The sequence below is a fragment of the Meriones unguiculatus genome, chromosome 1, assembly GCF_030254825.1.
Source record: "Meriones unguiculatus strain TT.TT164.6M chromosome 1, Bangor_MerUng_6.1, whole genome shotgun sequence".
In the NCBI taxonomy this organism is placed as follows: Eukaryota; Metazoa; Chordata; class Mammalia; order Rodentia; family Muridae; genus Meriones; species Meriones unguiculatus.
The window spans coordinates 143,458,622-143,480,666 of record NC_083349.1 but is presented as its reverse complement, the minus strand read 5'-3'; the positions used below and the strand labels follow the sequence as shown (position 1 = coordinate 143,480,666).

The window sequence follows — 22,045 nt, the reverse complement described above, 5'->3', positions numbered from 1 at the left end:
ATATTTATTTTTATTAAAATAAGAGCAACAAATGTATATAAAACAAGACAAAATGTTATTTAATCAAACTGTAACAATACAACCCCTACATTATGTTCCTTTTATTCATTTCTCTTGTTTTCCCCTTAGTCTTCCTTCCATTTTGCAGAACAACATAGAGAAAAACAAGGCTTCATGTGCTTACAACAAATGAGGGAAAGGAAGGCAGGGTTTCAGAGCACCAGGGTCAGCCATTAAGGACCCATCCAGGTCCAGGCAGGCCTTGGTACTGGGCAGCAAGTGTTGACACAGGTCTGCCTTGACCTTGAAGGAGCATGTGGTCCTGGCACTCAGGGTGCCCTATGAAAACAATGGCATGGGGACTTTAGAGACACAGTAGCTGTTCTGGACAAGTCAACACAGCCAGCTCCGAGCCTCCAACCAAGTGCTGAGAATAACGGCAAGATGGGACACTGGACAGCAGGGCTTCCACAGAGGGGTTCATCGATTTCTCCAACAAACACCCATAGTATCTACTAACACTTAGACACAGATCCAGAGCTGACCCAGGCTACTTCACCCAGTGGTGAAGAAATCTCAGATGCTGCTCTGGAAAAACAAGCCAGAAGAGAACCTGCTTGTCTGCAACGAAGCATTCACATATGCACAAGTGGATGTGTGGGCAGAAGAGGGAAGGGCACCCGCCTGGGCTGTGGATGACCACTGGAAGCTGCCAGACAGACCATAGGTGCCTGTGTACCAGGCAGAGGGGCAGACAACTAGGGAAAGAGGTGTGACAAGAACCAGTCCATTACCTCACCTGGCTGAGCAGACACATGCCCAGGAGAGAAGAGGCTCAACTCAGACTCAAGGGACTGTGAGTGGTGGATGTCACCAAGAGAGGACACGGTCGTCCCAATGCAGGAAATAATCAAGGCAAAGCTTTGCAATGAGAAGACAGAGATGCCAGTCCAAGGTGAGGGGAGGACAGATGCCCAGCAGGAGGAAGAGCGTCCTCAGAGAGGGTTGGGGTCTCCCTCAGTGCTTGAAGTGAGGCCACGTCCTGATGATGTTGTACAATGCCTGCCCAGGGGACAGAGTGTTGGACACATCACTGTGACCCATTAGCAAGTAGTTGGGGGTTAGGTACCCCTTGACCACGGCACACTGGATCAAGTCCTGGGCTGCCTCCAAAGCAGCTGTATTGGGTGGGGAACCTTCAAAGCAAAGCCAGATCATTGGTTGTAAGATCTCAGGGTGCCAAGAACAGGTCAGAACATGTCCCCAAACCCACCTAACCTACCACTAAATAGCATATTTGACTGTTGGCAGCCATTCTATAGACAGACAGAATGCCAGATCAAGATTTTACATGTCTTAATTTCAAAGTCTTTCTGACTCTAAATTTCTGGTCCTGGAATTATACAGTTTCCTACTGTAGAAATTTGTTCTGATAGTTCTCTGTTAGGACTGCTTTAGTGCCCTAAGGAACATTTGGCAAAGCTTAAAGATATTCTTAGTTGATAAAAGTGGGAGAAGAAAGGACACTTTTATTGTCAAGGTGGGAGAAGGAAATGATTGATGATTGTGCCGACCAAACTGCAAAGAACAGATCTGTGACAATGGATTATCTCATCCAGAATGTCAGGAGCAGCAAGGCCTTTCCCCACAGAGTCAATGTTCAGTCTCTTCTCATCTGCCTTTAGCCCCATCTAAAGCTCATCTTCAAAGCAGCCAGAGCAAGGAGCGGTGGCAGTACCTCACCTTTCCAGATATTAAAAACAACAACACCCAACACCCTTGCTCTAGTCAGAAGCTCTGAGTAAATGAGTACTTCCAGTGCAGCCAAGGCAAACCCCTAAATTCCTGCTTCGGTGCACAAGGCTGAGTGATCTAGAACTGTTACCATGAGAACCAAACTAAGATAGGTTACAAAGAAGAACTGAAATTACTCACAAAGACATTTTCCTTTGCTTCACCCATTCATTGTGGCAGAGAAAGGGGAATGAGAGAAGAGAAGGAGAGAGAGTTAGAGAGAGTGAGAGAGAGAAAGGGAGATGGGGAGGGAGTGGGAGAGAGAGACAGAGGACAAGAGACTTTAGAGTACCTATTCTTTCTGGAATCCGAGGGTCACCTCCAACCACACTCATCTTAGATAAATAGAAATACAAAGCTTCAGCATATGATACTTAAAATGATGCCTGAGCCTGATGTCTTTCCTGTCCAAATCAGTCTCCTCAAACATCACACAAGGATTACAACTACCCGAATCTTCCACTTACCTGTGAAGATGCCCATGAAGGCGATGCTCAAAGCAATGTCATCATACCCATCAGTGCAGGCACCTTGACTGTTCCAGCCCACCCCTTCATAAACACCACCATCCTGGCCCACGAGGAAGCTGGAGAAGCACAGCAGACATTAGCATGAAAGACAGGCACTCTGGGACTGATACCTTCCTTCATCAGTTCATTTATTTCCTTACTCAACTAAGCAACTTTCTGAACAAATAATACAGAGTTTTTGTGAGTGTTGTGCTGGTGAAAATATTTGGAGGAATGGGGCTTTAGAGGGACCAGACTTACAGAATTCGCTGATCTCTGCAGGACTAGATTTGTCACAGCAGCTGTTGTTAGACTATAAATGACTTAGCAACAATGTTGGCTACTCGTGCTGACTCAAGCAGAAAGGAAAGGTCTCTGTGCTGTGGACTCCCTTTGTAAACTGGTTATACTTTGTAAACCCCCAAGCCAGGAAAGTGGCCAGATTCCTGCCTGAGGAGCTCCAGCAGCCAGGCCCCTTCCCCAGACCTCTCTAAATGTCATAACATTTCCAGCCTCTGTAACTGTCACAAAGCTCATCTCCAGCCCCTCCATAGATCCACTTCCAGATTATGTTAATGTTAGGTGAAATGACTGAACAAGATCCCACAATCTCTGAATAGGAAAATCTACCAATCCTGAAGCTCCCCTAGGATCAGGACTTGAAATCCCACCAATCTTCACCCTGGAAATCTCTGCCCTAGAAAGCTCCACCCCCTAGGAAATCCTACATAGGCTGTGTCTGCTCTGTTCCTTGCTTTCCTCTCCCAGGAGCAGGACCAGCTGCCCTGGACTCATCCCTCCAATAAATCTCTTTTATGAGATTAGCTACCTGGTGTGACTCTCTCATGGAAGAAGCTAAGAGGCAAGGAAGAGAAGGGAAGAAGTGGAGGGGGCTGAGGCTCTGGCACTCCTCCACTCAGCTGGGGATGTCCTCCCCTGGGAGCTGCAACACATCTGCTGAGAAGTCAGAGCCCTGTGGTCCTCCCAGAGCCCTGTGGTCCTGGGCTCCCGTTCCTCAGAATGCCCTTCCACTGGGACACTGTCCCTTGTCAGAGCTATGTGGTTCCTGGGCTCTAGTGTCCCAGGTTGCCTTTCCATTGGGATACCTTCTCTCCTCCGCTCTGTGGTTCTTGGGCTTCTGAGTCCCAGGAAAGGCAGACAAACTGACCCCCTGATTCCCAAATATCTAACCATCATTTCCCATGAAACTGAACCTGTCAAACCCCCTTCCTTCTTCAGACATCCTTTTCTCTTGATGTCCACTGTGTGATAGAGCACTCAGCCTCTTGTCTGGAAGATCTGTGTCTGGCAGATCAGCCTGAAGTATGTGCTTCTTGGGGTGCTCCCCTATGCCTCCTCCTTCTCTACACACTTTCTCGGAACTAGCCTATCCACTTCCATTCACCAGCCATTAAAGTGCACACCTCACAATTGGAGCAACCCCTTCCCCATGCCTCCTCTTCTCTGGGGCAGCATTGTAGAGAAAATGGCCACCCGCTGGCTCCAAACCCAGGCCTCAGCCCACTTGCTCCATCGGCTTGCCAGCCAAGGCTTGTAGCTGGTATCTCCCAGACCTCCCCGACAAAGTCCTGCACTGCAGTCATTTGACACTCACTTCCACGAACTCTTAAACGCTCCCACTTCTTCCCGTGACATCTGTACCCTCTTATCCCTGTCAGCACTCGCCTTGCCTAGACTGCCACAAGATTTCAAAGCCTGTCTGCCTTCTGGCTTGCACTCGCTAATCTGCTTCCAAAGCATCATCCAAGACACTGTTCTCAAATACAAATCACGTAAAATCCAGCTCTTAGTCCTTTGCATGGAACCCAGACTTTCCAGTCAAAGATGCCTCATTCTTCAGGACATGGCTCTTTGCCTCCCAGCCTCACCTCTCATCACACCCAGTGGTGGCATTTATGTGATCACAGTCTCTCAGCTCCTCAAAGATTCTTATCCTGGAATCCAAGTCTTTTGCTGCTCCCTTTCTAATTTGTCCCCAGTCCCTCCTTGGGTCTTAGCTAAGGAGTTACTCCTCTGAGGACAGAGTCCTTCACTCCTCTCCCTGCCTTCTTACTCCTCCTTCATAGGAGCACTTAATTCACCTGTTGAGGCTAACTGTGTAAAGTCTTTTTCTTCCTCATTGAGTGGCAGGAGGGGAGGGGTCACCTGTGCTCCCACAGGAAACATCCCCAGGGCACAGCCTAGTGCTGTCAGAAGCGAGTGTCTCCTGAGTTCAGAGCCTCCTATGAATGATGATAGGACACCCAATACAAATCGGAAGCCTAGAAGAGACTAAGTGGAGCCTGAGTAATAAAGGGAAATCTTTATCCTCAGTTGAAAAATTTTTCCAAATTCATATTTGCTAGTCACATCTCCAATGCAGTTGGGGAGAACAACATCAGATTATCCCAAATGGCAGGACCTAACAGTCATTTGGGAGGTCCTGATGATGCTTAGAGGCAATATTTCCTCCCATCTTTAAGGAGCTTCAGTAGAGTGGAGTCAGAAAAGAGAATCAGTCATCTTAGAAGAATACACCAAGGAACAAATGCAGCAGAGAGGGCACATTGCACACGGGGGTCTGCAGGAACAGTCAGGAATAAAATACAGCTCCAGAAGCTAAGCCATGCATGGCCCTGGGTAGTGGCTCTTTCTATTAACACATATAAACACACCATAGGAGTTAGTGGTGGCTTGTATTTATGCTTCAAGCTCAGATGGATTGTTCGTGATGGGAAATGAGCTGAGGTGTTTCTGTGTCTTGCCTGCGAGCTCTGGATACACGCTCCAGTGTTTCTGACTGTTTTGTGGAACATTTTGTTTCTATGTGAGTCAGTCTTAAGTTACTATCTTTTAACATAAGTATTCTTGACCAACAAAATTCAGTCATAGAATTCTGATATTCATTCTTCATTAAATGAAAATAAAGGAAAGGAGAGAAGGAAAAACAGAGGGGAAAGGGAGAGAACAGTGTAGGAGGAGAAAAGGGAAGGGGGGGGAAGACAGACCGAAAGATACAGGGAAAGGATGAGGAAAGAATTGTGGGAGGAAGAAAAGAGTCTTCCCACTAGATAACACATTCTTTATTAGGGAATCACAGACCTTGGTACTGTGAAGTTAATGGATGTTATCCAGTCTCTTGTTGTAGGAAAGACTCCCTCAGGATGTCCAGAGTCTTGGATGCAAAGGACCACCACAATAACACCAGCAGGAGCAATCCAAGCAGAGAGCATCTCTTGAGCCAGTGTAGTGAGAGGCAGTGGACCTGAGTTAATCTTCTCTACAGGTCCCACAGTCTTGCACACTGTGCTGTCCTCTAATATATTTTCAGGAGCTTTGGTATCTATGTCTATAAATCACCTTTAATAGGTACATATTCTGAGGACATGCTTGGGGCTGTGACTGCCCCTTATCTGTCTCTTAAACAAGAACATACTGGATTTGGTAAGAAGTACCGATAAGTTTCTCATATGTTGAGTAATCAGTCAACATCTCCCTCACCCCTCCTGTTGGGAGATTCAGATTCCCCCCTCCAAGGAGAAAAGACCCTGTCCTTGGGATCACTTACTTGTATCCAATGTCACACGTGTTTCGTCTGTCCATGAAGAAGGACTGGAGGTCTCGGACCAGCAGGCGGCACTCAGCGGGCTGACTGCACGTTCTCCCAGCAGTGTGAAGGATGATGGCATACTTCGCAGGGAGAGCCATCTTGGGGCAGTGGGACTCTCTTGCCCCCCACGCAGACTGTGGAACAATGTGGGGGCAAGCTGTTATAGAGTAAAACAACAAAAACAAGAGACAAACATGAGGATTCATGTTAGCACTTCAGGCCAACCACCTGACACGAAAGCTTCTGGATATTGAGATTTCCCAACTCCCTTCAAGCCTCTTCCCAAGCCTGACTGTGATATTCTGGAGTATACTGATCCAAGCAGCAAACACAGAATCTTTACTTCTAAAAACCCATAAGATTCTGCTTGTATTAAGCATCCCTCTATATGGACAGATGGCAGCAGTCTCCAGGAAGTGGTCAAACTGATCCAGGGCTCATGATGATAAGGACAAGTTTCTTCAAACCTCATTGAGACTGAGCAAAGATCAATAGTTCATGCTGGTTTTATCTCAAAAGTTTCAAGAAGTCCCTGGCACTGATCAGGTTCCCTAGGCCCCTTCTGTCCCCACACATATATGAGCAGTGAGGACAGCTGAGACTCTGAGACTGGCTGAGGCACCTTGAGGAGACACCTTCCAACTTGTCAAACTCCCCACAAATTGTACAATGAGCTCCATATTTGGTCACTCAGGCTTGGGGAACCTTTGGTGATGAGGCTGCCTCATAAGTAACTCCTCACCCATACCTCGGTAATTATCCCAATAAGACTGTGGTTCACAAAAGGAGGAGGAGGAAGGTGGGAGGAAGATTGGTTTGGGGATGTAGAGTTGGCTCAGTGGCTAAGAGCACTTGTTGCTCTTGCAGAGGACCTGGGTTTGATTTCCAAATTCACGTCATTGTTCACAATCATCTGTAATTCCAGTTCCTGAGGATCTGATGCCCTCTCCTGGCTTCCATGGGCAGCAGTATTACAAATGATACACACACATACATGAGTGTGTGTATGTGTGTGTGTGTGTGTGTGTGTGTGTGTGTGCAAAAGCACTCATACACAATAAAACAAATACATCTAAAAACTCATTGGTTTTTGCGTCATTGTTTCTTAACCCAAAACAACATCTAACTTGTTGTCTGAATGTTTTTAATTCCTCCTTTAATGTCAGTGTGACAATGTCAAATTTGTTACTTTCTGTGTTTATAAATGTGTAGCTACATGTAAGTGTGTGAATAAAAACAGTGCGTTAATGTAGCCTATCCTTTTCTGTGCCTATTTTCTTCCCTAACAATTTTCACCATGTAACATAGTGAGTATTTCACCTGGTTATATGTTCCTTGTCTTTCTCTCCCCTCTGCTCTGAAGCTCTGTATCTCACAGTCTCTTGTTCTTTGCTCCTTAGATCCAGTTTTTGCTGAAGGAGTGGTGTGATTGCAGAAAGATTGTTCACACAACACCACTCATCCTGACGGGGTGCTGTCACTGAAGCTAATGGGAAAGAGGTGGCTTGCAGGTTTCCTGTCAAGGCCTGCCAACACCAGCACTTCGGAAAGCTGGGTGACAGTGTGGCTACTGGGAAGGATGTGAGGGAAGCCTGAAGGGTCACGCCTGGCGGCATCCTAGTAAGTAGGACTGGAAGGACTAGGAAGGAAGAGGGTCTCACCTGTCTTCTGTCCCCCCATCTGTGCAGGAGCCAGGCAGTCTTCAGTTTTCACAAGAAGTGGCTGGATGTACTTGGATGACAAGTAGCCCTTCTTCACAGCATGGGAAATCAGGCCCTTCATGGCTGACAGAGCTACAGGGCTGGGACTGCGTCCTGGAAGACAGTGATTTCTAGGAATCCCAGTCTGGCCTAGTGTTGGAGACCAGTGGGAAGAAGCTGAGGTACCCTGACAAACCCTCACAGCTGCTGCAGGAAACCGTGGGACGGCTCATCCCTCGAGTCAGAGAGGCGAGGGTCAAGGATCTGGTATAGCAGGGCTCTGAGTGGCTCAGGCTGAAGCCCTCCTCAAAGATGTGCAAGACTCCACATCTCCACAGCCTCCATCCATGGGATAGCTGTGGGGAGCCGGGCCCAGCGAGCCCTACCCACTCACATCAGTGTTTCCCATCGTTTTTCTCAGCACAGAGCTCTGAATTGGGCACTGTCAGCAACTCCCTTGGTAAGGAAGAACTTGAGATCTAAACAGTATGTTCTTCTGATCCCAAACCAACAAATAAAGCTCACAAGAAGAGCAACAGAACAAGAAAATTTGAACACAGGGAACTTCCCAGAGACTCATACTCCAACCAAGTACCATGCATGGAAATAACCTAGAACCCCTGCACAGATGTAGCCCATGGCAGTTCAGTGTCTGAGTGGGTTACATAGTAATGGGAAGAGGGACTGCCTCTGACATAATCTGACTGGCCTGCTCTTTGATCACCTCCCCCTGAGGGGGGAGCAGCCTTACCAGGCCACAGTAGAGGACAATGCAGCCACTTTTGATGAGAACTGATAGACTAAGATCAGAAAGGAGAGGAGAACCTCCCCTATCAGTGGACTTGGGGAGGGGCCTGCATGCAGAAAGGGGAGAGAGGGTGGGATCAGGAGGGGAGGAGGGAGGGGCTTATGGGGGGATGCAGAATGAATAAAGTGTAATTAATAAAAAATTAAAAAAAAATCAAGCAGGCATTCTGGACCCAGGACGCTGCTGGAACCACCCTCGCTGGAAATGGAAAATGCAGGCTCATGTTCTGACTCTTTCCCTTGGGTTGTTTGCTTCTCTGAAATGCATGCGGTAGTAATAGGAATGATGGAATCTCCCTGGACTATCCCAAAATGTTCTGCATAGAAAACGAGAAACTAACTATACAAAATGTGTTAACAGAAATCGGCTCACAAACTCACTGGCACAGTCTCAGGACTGTATGTTTGGATGTGGGGGTCAGGAGTATGGAATCAAGAGACTTGCAAGAAAATGGAAGGCTGCCATTAGAGGCTGTGTGTTCCAGGAGGTGCCCAACATGACACAAATTCCATGGGTGCCCCCTGTTTTGAGCTTTTGTTTCATTTTGTTTTGCTTGTATTTCTTTCTTTCATTTTGAGAGAGAACGTGAAGTTGGGTAGGTGGGAAGGGGAGGTATGTGGGAGGAGCTGGGGGAGGGAAAATATATTACATCAAAATGTATTACATGAAAAATTAATAAAATTAACTGTCAGCTTGAGCAGATCTGGGAGACAAGGTTATGGACGTATTTCCTGAATGGGCGCATTGAGGTAGTGAGAGACCAAAAGATTAAAAAAATCATTGGCTGTTATTTTAAAGTTTAAAGCCTGAATGAAGGCTAGCTGGGTGAAGACATTTCCAGTAATGCCCTGTATTCTCTTCCTGCCCACTAGAGATACAGTTGCTAGGAAACTGGCCCATCCCCCTAGGAAGGGACACCAGATCATTAATGGTTTGAGGACCTTCCAAGCCAATCAATTCCAAATGCAACATCCCTTTTGCCTTTCAACCAATAGATGCTTGCCAGGCAGGAATCACCCCTGCTTTGGGCATGCTGGGAGGGTCTGGAATCTTTAAATCACCCAACTAACCTGAGCACGAGGCTCTCAGCTCTCACAGCTTTGGCGGTGGGGGTGTGAGCCCAAGCTGCAGCTTGTAATAATGTATAATTAAAAAACCTCATGTATTTACAGAGAAGTCTACTTATTCCTGGTCTTTTGGGGTTCGCAAACTGGGCACAACGTTTTATGACCTAAGTTCAAACAGCACCCTTCCATGAGACGGCACACGGGACTGAACACAGGAGAGAATGAGGTGAGCACCAACAACATCCTCCTGTTTCTAACTGCAGATGCACTTCGTGCCCGGACATGATGACTCCCCCATTGTGATGGGTTATCCCCTCAAACTGTGAGCTACAAACTCTTCCTTCCTTAATGTGGTTTCAGCTGGTATTTGGCCACAGCAACAAGAAAAATATCTAATACAGCGGCATCAAGGTGGTTTAAAAAAATAGATAGAAAAATCTAGGAGTGAGAGATAGACAGAGGGGACACTGGCCTACAGCCACGGACCTGAAGGAAAGGTATGAAAGCCACTACCACAAAGATCTCACACACAGAGCACAGATTGACCTGAATAAGAGCAGAGCCAAGGAACCCCACGGATAGAAGCAATGAGCAGGAGGGACTCACCTAGAGAAGCCTGGGAATCCGAGGGAGAAGTGTGGCAGAGTTAGAGAAGGAAGCCAGAGCAGAAGGAAGCGCATTACGTTGTGTGTTTGGGAAACTGAGGCAGCAGAAAATGTCAGGAGAAACTGGCTTTCCAGAGATGCCTGAAAGGGCAGCAGAACATCAGGGCTAAGCAGCAGAGCACTCTCGGCTGAGGCGCCATTACCTTCCTGGGTGCCGAAGAAGGCAACGCCTAAGGAGATGTTGTTGTAGCCCTGGCCGTGTGAGCCTTGGACATTCCAGCCAACACCTTCATATACTCTGCCATCATCCCCAACCAGGAAACTGTGGGCAAGGAAACACAAGTTACTGGCACTGACACACATTCCTGAGAGAGGAAACCACCTACCCAGGCTCAGAAGGGAGCAGAGCTCAGGGCAGGTTTACAAAAAAGTGTCTGCATGGATTTCTCTGAGACAATAGAAAGACCAAGTCATGCATCCTCATTCTTAACATTGAAAATGACTACACACACACAGCCTTTAACTCCCTCCCTATACCCAAATTATGTATAAATCATCCTAAGTACTGAGAAGGAAGAGGGGACCTTGGTCATGCAGAGACTACAGTTGACCTAGTCACACAATATTAGTCTCCATGGATTTCATACATCTTAAAGATGGCTCTGCTACCTCCCACAGAAGGCATACTACCCAAATGACCTCCACACTGGCTACACATGTGTTTTCTCCCCAGTAGGGAACTTCTTACGTAAACGCACCAGTGAGACACGGACACAGCAGCAGGCAATGAGTTTGAGGAGTGATTCCAGAAACCAGAAAGATGGAGCAACGAGAGAAAGACTAGAGAAAGAGAGAAAGTCAGCAGCAGAATCCCCGAAGCAGCTTGAGAGCAGACACCTGGCACTGCCCCCTGAGTGCCACTCACCCACCGTGTCCTTCTGAAGAACTGTGTATGTACACTTTAGAACCGTCCTACAGAAGGGTTGGGCTGACGAAGTTACCCACTGATCTCTGTCTCCAAGGGGCCATTAACCCCCCCTAAACCGTAGAGGACTTCAAGAGAGCCTGGTGTGGGAGCCAGAGATACTGTGGGCATTTTCAGAAGCCATTCCAAGCCCCAGACTGCTGACAGCTGGCAAAGTCAGGTAGGATCCTCCAAGACTGGCTGTCAGGGTCACAGGTGGGGTGCTTACCCCAGCGAGACAAGAGCCCATACCCGAGGCTTGGTGAGAATGCCTCTGACTGGTTGAGCTAGTTTGAGATCGATGACTGCACCTTGGGAAAATGGCGATTCCTGCTTTGTCCTCCTCAGACTGGTGGGTAATTAAGGCACTAAGGTATAAGGAAGAATTCTGCAAACTATGATGTGTCAGGCAAACCAAGGTTTTCCAGAGGCATTTAAAGGAGCAGTTAGGTCTTGGGTTTGCATCTCAGAGGCAGGAGCTTCACAGAGAATGATGTCAGAATTTCATGAAGATCTTTTTCACTACTGTATTCGTTGTAAAAACATACAGAAACACAGCCAACAAACAAGGAAGATGGGTGAAAAAGACTCTAAGAACCTTAAGAGAGCAGCTTTGACCACGTGCCTGGAGGTCCAGGCCCAGCCACTTACTTGTAGGCCACATCACACCAGCCGTTGCGGATATGATAGGCCTGCAGTTCCCGAAGCTTCTGACCACAGACGGTCTGGTTGCGGCACTCTAGCCCAGGGACATGGTGTATGACAAGGACATCCACGGGTCTCCTCAGCTTAGAGCTGCAGCCAGCTGCTTCCGCCCCCCATTCCTCACGGGAGACCACGACGAAGACATCTGCGTGGAGAAGGTGACACGTCAGCTACCGCACCTGCATTTGCTTACGGAGACGCGCGTCTGGTCTGCCCCCTGCTGGTAAAAATGCCCCAGGAGAGGTATGAGCAGGTGGCCATCCCTCCCCACCCACTGTCACGTCACGTGCACCTTGCAGGCTGTCACCCCCATCGCAGCTGAACAGGCCAGGAGGTCGGGATATTTTGCTTTCCGTCTCAGAAAGCCACACCATAAATGCACCCCCATTGGGAAGTACGCCCATGCCGTCCACTTGTCCCCCCCGCCCAGCCCTCCTGGCCTCACTGTGCCCTCGCTGGCAACTTCCTCTGTGGCTCCCCCTCTCTTAAGGGGTCGCATCTCCTCCACCTAGGCTCTTCTTCTGCCCTTCACTCTCTGACCTGCTGGACTCGGGACCGATTCTCTACCCTGCAAAAGTAGTTTCTCCCCTTTTGCTATCACCCCTAAACCCCCAAAGCATTCACAAATGCACTGAAGCCGCTGGCCAGAGTCCCTCTACCGCTCTGCTCTTCACCCTGTCCCAGCAGGCTGCGCAGACCTCGATACACTTCCAGCCACACTGTAAGCCCAGCAGCCCCTAACCCTCCTCACCATCACGGCCCATGCTGCCCTTCTCGGCCAGCTGGGAGAGGCTGCCCAGCAGCCGCTGCAGCCCTTCCAACACCTGTTTGGTTTGCGGGTTTTCCCGGGAGGAAACACCTGCAAAAGAATGTTCCTGTTTTCATCTGTCCTCAAAGAGTTCCAGAGCCCTTTGATAATAAGGAGCTAGCAGAGCTCTAGCCGGAAACAGCCGCCCCCTCCATTACCCTTCTGCCGCCCTAAGTCCCCAAGCCTCCTCCAAGAAGCCCCTGTGGGTTGACCAGGAAACCACCGCTTTCTCTAGTACTGCCTTTGGGTAATCCTCCAGGGTGATAGTTCATGGCTACAGGGAGTTAGACATATTGAACAATTATGAACTATATGTAAACATACAATTGGCACAAACAACCTGGAGATATGTTCCAGCACCTGAAAACCACAATGTTGTCCTCTGTATACATTTTTGTGTATCCAGTGCAATAAGAAGGAATAGTTAGAATTGCCTTTCATGAATCAGGCCAGTTCCTGCTCAGTGCTCAGGCACTGGTCAAGCCCATATTCCTACCTGAAGGACTGTGAGGGTGTCCAGGCACTGGCTACATTATTGCTCCAAAGGAGCATCATTTGTTGACAAGCACAAATCTAGTTAGTTTATATTCTGACGGCATGATATTGATACAGATACAATCATTGCTTCCATCCACGGTTCTCACTGCCAGGTGCTAAGTCAGCTGTGTGCGTTACTTCACCTAACCCTCAAATTTAAGAGGGGAGCAGCTTCTTCTCAGTCTTCAGATGGAGAACTTAAGATTTAGAGAACTTAACCACTTATTGAAAACTATTACTTGTGGTAAGGCAAAGTGTCGGCCTCAGATCTATAGATGCCATAAAACTCTTCTTACGTGCTGGGGAAAAGAGAGAAAACTTACCCCATGCCGGAAGAACCAAGGTAGAGAAGACAAGAAGCCAGGGCAGCATCCTCAGCTGGTCCCAGGATTCCCACAGAGTATAAGCAGCCCTAGGAGAGACATTACCATGGGCCACCTGTCCACGACACGGCGCCTGACTGTGTGGAACCCTGTCTACCTACTGCCTTGCTCTGGGCCCCCTGAGGGCCAGCACCTGGCAAAGCTCCTCTGGACTCCCTGTACACAGCTGGTGCACACCATCCTGGTACAGATACTAGCAACTCCATTTAACTGATTCCGACTCTGTGTGTATGTGTGTGTTCATGTAGATACTTGAACAGTAAGTCTTAAACCATCCTCACCCAAATTCTGTACATACAGAAACTAAATCTAAGAATGGTCCAACTGAAAAATCCATGCTCACAAGGAAGGACATCCCTTCCCTAGGAATAAGACAAGGTGAGGTAAGCAGGGTGTAGGAGTTGGGAGACAGCAGATCTAGTTCTAGATCTGCTGGTGCGGAGGAAACCTGGCTGTAAGGTTGGTTTGGTAGTATAGTCCCTTCTGGAGATGTTTCGTAAAGATCACAAACAGAAACAGCTGAAACTGGGGACTGGCTCAGTTGCTGAAGTGTTTGCCATTCAAGAACAATGGAATCCTAAATCTCCAACAGCCATGCAAGAAAAAAAAAAAAAAGTTGAGTGTGAGTGTGGCTATGCAAGTAATTCCAACACTAGGAGGTGGGGACAGGCAGGTCCCTGGAATTCACTGTTCAGCCGGCTTTGCCAAACCCATGCTCAGATACTGAGAGACCCCGTCTCAGGAAATAAAAAGACACCGACGTGGACCTCTGGCTTCCATATGCATACACACGTGCACATGCCACAGAGAGAAGAGAGGGGGAGAAGAAAGGGGAGGGGCAAGGAGAAGGATCGTGGACACAGAGACTACAGACACACCATTATGTCCTCACACGAAACAAACAAAATGGAGTCACCTGGAAACCCTGTTGTAGTCCGGGCCAGCAAGTCAGAGTGCAGCCGGCTCACCACTCATTTTCTGGCATTTCCCGACTTCAGCCTTGGTTTCCAGGCCTCGTACCTCCTCTGGCATATGTCTCTTCCTGCTCTCCCTGGCTCTAGAGAGCACTCTCTCTCTCTCTCTCTCTCTCTTGGAGTGGAGCACTCAGGTTCCAGCTTTCTCAAAAGAGGAAGTGAGGGCTCCCAAAAAAGATGAAGGACAGAGCTCTAAGACTGTGACTCAGCTCAGTTCAGAGCACTGAAAGGAACTCAGGTGAGACGAGGCAGATTGAGAGCACAGCGACACACCCTGTGAATAAGCCTGGGTTTCTCCTCCCTGGGAAAGGACCCAATTGCCACATCCTCCCTGACCTCCTTCTTCTGCTCACCCTGCCGCCATGGGTCCCAAAGGCCTGGTGGCTGTGATTCTGACATTGGTGAACTTCTTGCCAACAGCAATCTATTCCTCCAACCTGAAGGCCATAGATTAAGGTCATTTACCAGTTATTACTCCAAAGCCTTTCTACCAAGGTTGCCAACAGAGGCAGAATGGAAGGAAAGACAGGGAGAGCCATGTTCCTGTGTGCCTGAGCCTGTAGCCTCTGCCTGCGTCAGCCACCCTCCTGCTGTACCCACCTTCTGCATCATCACACTATGACCGTGAGAGGAAGCAGACTCCACCCACTTCTCGGGGCCTAGTGATGTCCTCCTCTTCCTGCACCCCACACGGGAGGCCCTCCCATGATGGCAATGCTGGGCCCTCCCCCTCCCAGGTTGATGCCTGTGGGGCCTGCTCCTGGACTGAGGCCGCCCATGGGAGGTCACATGCCCACAATGCCGGGGGCCTCTGCTCACCCCGTGATGGTGCCCACTCGGCCTGGCATGTCTAGGCCAGACAGAGAAGAGCAGAAGGTCTCTTTACCAGTTTTTTATTTCTTATTCTGTTTCTCCAGGAGATCACCGTGCTGAGCCTGCCTGTTTTCTAGCTGCGTGACAAGAGAGCTCCCCCTTCCTAACAGAATAGCATTGGAGGGGGAAAGTGGTATTTTAAAAAAAGCACAGTTTTCACCTACATTGTGAGATGTGAAAATAAAATGTCAGCTCTGTCTGTTAAAAAAAAAAAAGGGGGGTGGGGGAGTAATCCATTCGGGTTAACTCTTGGCTCACTGTAAACTGATAAAGAGACAGGAGAAACGAGTGTTCTTCTAGTGAGGTAGCATTCTGCTCTTTCCTGGAGTATCCATGCCTAGCGCGGTCCCTTACAAGCTGCCATCAGGTTCTGTTGCTTTTGCCTTCAGGACTCAGAAAGGCATGACATTCCCTTTCTCTTCTTCGTTGTCTCTTTTATTAAGAAGGTGGCCAAATCCTAAGTATGCTTTGTGGTACTGTGGTCTCTTCCCCTCTTTCTTTAATGCTCTCCTCTCTGCCGTGGAGCCGCTTGTCCTCTGTATGGCTGGGCTCCGCGGTGGCTTAGCTCAAGCCGCATGGCTTTTTCTCTCTCTCCACTTGCTCTTCTTCCTCCTGACAGCTGCCAAGATTTACAGCTTATCTGCCCTGGGACTCTTCTTTCAAACTCTAATAAAATTGTTCTTGGACTCTCTGTTGAATCCATTCTAAAATTGTGATTTTAATGAGACTTAAACAAATCACAAAAGAGGACCCCAATTTTCCTGGTAACAAGTATGCAGCAGGTTCTCTCACTGTTTTCCCTAGGCGTGCATCTAGGCCCAGGATGGAGCAGATCCACTGAGCTCAGCCAGGCACAGGGGATAATGTTCCCGAGCCTGAGACTAAGGCAGTGGAGCTTAAGAATTCCAGCATGGTGGTGATGTGACTCCCGGAACACTTGGCTTTACAGTGTCCAGGCATGTGTGTCCTGACCAGCAATATAAGCCTTACAGAAGTAAAGCCTGGTAGCAGGCTTTCAGGAGCACCCAGAGTGGAGCTAAAGGGGTTCCTTTAGCAGAAAACCAAGGGGGAGAAAGCCCAAGAAGAGACAAAGCAATGGCTGCCTAAAAGAGTCAGGAAATGCTCTGGCCCATCCAGATACCCACAAATACCTAAGGCCTAACACGGTGAAGACGCCCTCAAAAAAACAAAAACCAAACAAACAAAAAAAACCAAAATAAAAAAAAAACTCCTCTATGAGTATATCAGGAGGGAGGAAGAAGGTGGCCAGGATTGACTATGGATTTACAAATTTAGAGCGAAAATCTTGCTAGGTGGGGCTTCCTGTCTCCTGAATGACTGAGCTTTCATCGACTCCCCTAATCCTCATCTCTGCCATCTCTACCCGAGGGGGCTCCCACAAACCTGCCCTCCCCCATCACCATAGGATCTTTCCAGTGTTCCTAAGAGACTCTACCTCGGCCTAGCCTCTTCCCAGAGGCCTATACAAGTACTGGTGGGACCGGGGAGACCCCCCCTTCTTCAGGGAAGTCATGATACATTGTGTGGAAAATCTCATGAAGAGACAGTCTGCTTCTGTCCAGCCCTAGCACAGCAGAGTAAGCCTTTTAAAAGTGTGAAGAGAAGTTCAGGAAAGAAAGGTAAGCAGGCAGACACCAAGCATGCTTCAGGTAACATGGCCTAAGGTAGTTCTCCCTCACAGGTCATCCCAGAAGAACGTAGGGAACCTCCAAATCCATTCAGGGGTCAAACCTGAGCCACACTCAGCAGGAAGCCCTGCCTCACAAACCAGTGATTCCAAGTCCCTCACCTCCCTCAGCTAATACTGTCCCTGAAGATATGAAAGCATGTCAAGTGGGTGGTTCCAGGTTTGGTACAGCAGGAAGGAGGCAGCTGCTGGTCAGGGGTATGCCCGAATTCCCTCCAAAGTCTCTTTATGCTAAGAATGTTCTTGAGACAGTTACTTGTTGTAGTAACCTTCAATTCTGGTTCTTGAAAGAAAAGGCCCTTGTATGGTCAATTTATGAGCTGAACCAATCACATTCTTCACTGAACTGTTTTCTTCTCAAGAGAATAGAAAACAGGCAAATTACATAGACCCTCATACATGATGCCATGACATACATTTTTTTGAAAAGGAACAATGTGAGCTTTTCCTTTAAGGAAAACAGCTTACGGAATCTATTGGGATAATAACATTAAATCTTCCAAGGAAAACCTAGCATTTGGGGTAAGTGACACGGTAACAGCCATGCTTGCAGCCATGATCTGACATTTTCCCAATAGGTACACTTATTAATACCATCAGTGGTGGCGTTTCAAATGTCTTACATGCACACATCTGTAAACACACACATAGAAACATGTCATAGATTGTATAATGAAATGGTAAACCAATATTTTCCAAACGGTTAATATAAGATGTTGCAAAATCACAACTGAATAAAAAAACTCATTCAAGTTTTAAGATGGGGTCCTTGATTCTACTGAAACTATGGGCAAAGAATTCATTCATATGGTTTCAGATTCCAAAAAGTCACTACTTAGTTGTTTGGGTGTAGTATAAAAGAATAATATTTATAACTATATTTAAAATTAATAGTGTGTTCCTCTACTTTCCAAATACTCATCTGAGAAGATGGATTTTATTCCCATCTTCAACTCAGACAGAATATAGCAATATATTGAATGTAGAAATAGAAATGAAGTCACAGCTTTCTCCCTCTGAGAAGTACAGTTAAGAAGTTTGCAAACATTGTTTTAAAGGAATTTTGCAATAGCTTTGTAAAATAAGTAGTTATTTTAATAGGTTAGTATTAATGGGTTTTTAATGATACTTTAAATAAGCTGATAAACAATTTGCTTTTTTAATTTCTAATAAAATAAGTATATAGAAATAATACCCCATAAAAGCCCTTTGGGATACTATAGTCTCAAATATCCTGTGCTCAAAAGCTGCTGGTGGTGACCAGTATTGATGACTGCTTCACATCATTCAGGAACTGCACTGCCATGCCACCCTGGGCAACCTTGCAAGGCCACCTTTGTTGCCATCTCTAAGACCTACAGCTTCCTAACCTCCGACCTCTGGAAAGAGACTGTGTTCACCAAATCTGTTTATCAGGAATTTACTGAGAGTCTTGTGAAAACACACAGCAGGACTGAGATAATTATCACAAGTACAAAAGAATCCTAAGAGCAAAACATTTTAAAATCTGAGAGCAGGGACCTAGGAAATGGCTAGATATGTATGCCGCACATCCGTAACAGAAGAACGCCAACAATGAGATAGGAGACAGCTATATCTCACTGTTCAGCTAGCCAGGGGGATGAAGCACAGCCACAGAGAACACAAAAGATACCACACTACCTCAGCGAGTCAGAAGGTGAGGACTGATGCCCAAAGTTGTTCTTTGACCTCCACATGCCTTCCGCATTCTGCGACACACACACACACACACACACACACACAAACACACTAATTAACAAAAAGTGCTTAATATGAGTCCACAATTGAGTATTTTAAAAACTAAAAGAGAGCCAGGCAGTGGTGTCACACTACTTTAATCCCAGCACTCAGAAGGCAGAAGCAGGTGGGTCTCTGAGTTGGAGGCCAACCTGGTCTACAAAGCAAGTTCCAGGACAGCCAGGGCTACACAGAGAAACCCTGTCTCAAAAAAGAAATAAATAAAAACAGAAAAACAAAAATAAAAGCACACTAAAAGAGAAATTAATTTGGGAGGGAAAGTAGGGGGCAGGAGAATAACTAAGGGAGGAAATAAGGGGTGAGCTCAATGGAAACACATGCACAGATGAGTGTCAGATAAAACACCAAACTGTAAAAAGAATTCTCCTCAAACAACATCTCCTACCTCAAATTTTAAAAAAAGAGCTCACTTCTATTTTCTTTAATTGATTGATTCTTTGTGATTTTCACATCACGCACTCCAATCCCACTCAGCTCCTGTCCCTTCATATCCGCCCTCTGCCCTTGCAACCTTCCCTTCAAGAGAAGATAAAAAACAAGAGTCAAAACCAAAGCATGGAAACAAGCTGAGGTGTGCGGCAGCGTGTGGAACAGCGTGTCCCACGGCGCCCCCTTTTGTCCACACATCTCAACTTGCAAATGTTCACTGCAATGAATTGTTGGTTTGGTTCGAGACCTCTGGCTTCTGCTACTCCATCAATACTGGGTCTTCACTGGGACTCCTCTCAGATACTCTGTTGTTGCCTGAGTCATGGAGGTCCTGCAGCTTTGGATCTGGAGGACTGGCCTTTTATCATGCTCCGGCAGTTCATAGATGAAGTAGATTTGGGGATGGACCAATTCAAAGCCCTGAATCTGGGCCTGGGTGGAAGCTGAGTCAGTCAGCCCACCATCTTTCTGCGCCCACGCCACCAGGGCAAGGTCTCCAGCGCTGCCCTGGCTAGTTCACCCAAGGTCACAGCAGCGAGTTGCCAGGCCAGCTCTTCTGCTCTCACAGCCGCTGGGCTGGCTCACCTGAGAGCTTCAAGTAGTGACTGGGTGGGTGTGTAAGGCGTTTCCCCCATGCTCAGGTCTCCTCACAGAAGGCTTGGTGACGGGGCTAGCTCTCCCACACTGCATTGCTCAGGCAAGGTTCAGGGTCCAGTCTCCCAAGCTCTGTAGCTTGTTTGAAGCATGTACAGTTCATGACCCCCTACAACCATGACACCTTACTACAGACTAGTGGCGGTCCCTGCCACCCGGAGACAACTCTACTGTGCTGCCCAGCTACATCACAGGGCCCACAGGGCTTTGCTTCTTTTCCAGAAAAACACCAAATGGCCACAATAGGAGACCACACAGCTTGTACAGTGGATTTAGCAAAGGTCTTGAGGCCCTAGGTCATGCTTGAGGACACAGGGGGTTGTGGCGGTATATCTGAAGACAAGGAGTAGACCGCTGTCAGTAACTGGGCCGCCTGGTCAAGGACATGAAGGATCTCCCTGGAGATCTCCCTAGTCTCTCTGCCCATCAAGGAATCTGAGATGCTTGACTTTTTCCTGGGCTCATCCCTAAAGGATGAGGTTCTAAAGATCCTACCAGTGAAGAAACAGACTCTGGCTGGCCAGCAGACCAGGTTCAGGGCTTTTGTTGCTCTTGGGTACTACAGTGCTCGTGTTAGTCTTGGTGTTAAGTGCTTCAAGGAGATAGCCACTGCTGTCCGAAAGGTCATCATCCTGGCCAAGTTTCCATTGTCCCTGTGTGGGAAGAGTACTGGGGGAACAAGATTGGCAAGCCTCACCCCGTTCTGTGCAAAGTGATAGGCCTCTGTGGCTCAGTTTTGGTGTGTTTCATCCCTGCCTCCAGAGGCACTGGCATTGTCTCTGCTCCTGCCTGCCCCCAGGAAGCCACTGCTGGTATTGATGGCCAGTATTGATAACTGTTACACATCAGCCAGGGGCTGCACTGCCACCAGGGGAAACTGCTAAGGCCACCTTTGATGCCATCTCCAAGACCTACTGACCCCTGACCTTCAGAAAGAGAATTTGTTCGCCAAGTCTCCTCATCAGGAATTCACTGACCACCTTGTGAAAACCCACACCAGAATCTCTGTTCAGATGACCCAGGCTCCAGCTGTAGCTATAACATAAGGGTTTTTATACAAGAAAAATAAAGTGAATTGAGGCTGAGGAAAAAAAAAAGGAAAAAGAAAAAGAAATTAAAAGAAAATTACAGTCCAAAAGAACGCAGATAGGCCATAAGATGGCAGCATAAGCACTCTGGTCATCCTGACGATGCCTTCTACACACTCACAAGGATGATCCCCAGTCTAATTTCTCCATTACCCCACTTCCTTGCCTTCTTCCCTGCTGCCTCCTGTGTTGCACAACTTCTTAATTATAGAAAATAACCTTCTAAACATAAGTTCTATCAAAGCCAGCACAGCCTTCATTGTGTTTATCACTCTCCTGTATGCAAAACTTATCTAGTGACAAGTTGCAAATTAACACTGCAGTGAGGGAGACAGACCAAAAAGCCAGTAATTACACTGCCTGAAGGGTGGTGCAGGGGCAAGCCTATTATTTTCTACAAAGGGCTATAGACTTCAAGGAGATTCCTGAGGGGGAGCCAGACAGCAAGAAGATATCGATATATGACACCTTCAAGGTCTTGGGACGACATCTGGAATTTCAGTAAAAAAATGAAAGAGGACAATTGCTTATTCAACACCCAGGGAAGGTAGGAAGACTGGAAAACAGCAGCAGGAACAAGAAAGAGAACAGCTTTCTCAGTTTGAAAGATCAAGTTTCCCAGCAATCAGAGATTCTGGGCAGAGATACCGAGGTAGAGATGAGAGAAGTGTGCAGACTTAGCAAAGCTTCAGAATAAGAGTTTGGAAGCCCGGGAGCTGGAGAGCCTCCATGTGGATGCAGGGGCAGCCCAGCATGCAGGCAGGCGGGCTGATTTTGGGGTGGCTAGCTATCAAACACTCAGTGTGGACAGAGACTGCACAACAACGGTCTGTAGCTCCTTGCCTACCAGCTGGGAGCTCTCTGGATCTGGACTCCCTGGCACTCCTGCTCCCAATGTTCCTTCTGGGTCAGAGTTACAGCAGGATGGTTCTCAGGAGCTGCCTGCACAGGTAGGCAGGGTACAGCCTGGGTGGGGCTGGTGCTGAAGGGCAGCTCTGATGAGGAGATACTATCCTACCCTGCGGGAGGAACATCAAGTGAACCAGATGC

The 22,045-nt window shown here is 47.7% G+C and overlaps 1 protein-coding gene and 1 pseudogene across 3 annotated transcripts; one reads left to right on the top strand and one right to left on the bottom strand.

The window, feature by feature from the left end:
* Positions 1-78: 78 nt before the first annotated feature.
* On the bottom strand, positions 79-15,016 carry Pglyrp4 (peptidoglycan recognition protein 4). 3 transcript variants are annotated; one of them, XM_021664570.2, is made up of 9 exons: positions 14,407-15,016; positions 13,431-13,519; positions 12,514-12,621; positions 11,709-11,907; positions 10,297-10,415; positions 7,575-7,727; positions 5,872-6,070; positions 2,262-2,380; positions 79-1,196 (listed from the first exon to the last, which is right to left on the bottom strand). In XM_021664570.2, the coding sequence occupies exons 2-9, from the start codon at positions 13,477-13,479 to the stop codon at positions 1,018-1,020; spliced, it is 1,125 nt and encodes a 374-aa protein (XP_021520245.1). In that variant the 5' UTR covers positions 13,480-13,519; positions 14,407-15,016; the 3' UTR covers positions 79-1,017. The 3 variants fall into 3 exon arrangements, with proteins under 3 accessions (XP_021520245.1, XP_021520250.1, XP_021520248.1); XM_021664575.2 differs by lacking the exon at positions 2,262-2,380; XM_021664573.2 differs by lacking the exon at positions 12,514-12,621.
* LOC132653182 (small ribosomal subunit protein uS5-like) lies at positions 13,537-20,791 on the top strand (annotated as a pseudogene).
* The last annotated feature ends 1,254 nt before the right edge of the window (positions 20,792-22,045 follow it).

What these genes read in the sequence shown, in the direction of transcription:
- Pglyrp4 (XM_021664570.2), bottom strand. Translation starts at nt 13,479, where the DNA reads ATGCTGCCCTGGCTTCTTGTCTTCTCTACCTTGGTTCTTCCGGCATGG. An exon ending in GATGGGGGGACAGAAGACAG is followed by an intron (nt 6,071 to 7,574) that starts GTGAGACCCTCT and finishes ACTCTATAACAG; the next exon opens with CTTGCCCCCACATTGTTCCA. An exon ending in ACGTGTGACATTGGATACAA is followed by an intron (nt 2,381 to 5,871) that starts GTAAGTGATCCC and finishes GTGCTTCTCCAG; the next exon opens with CTTCCTCGTGGGCCAGGATG.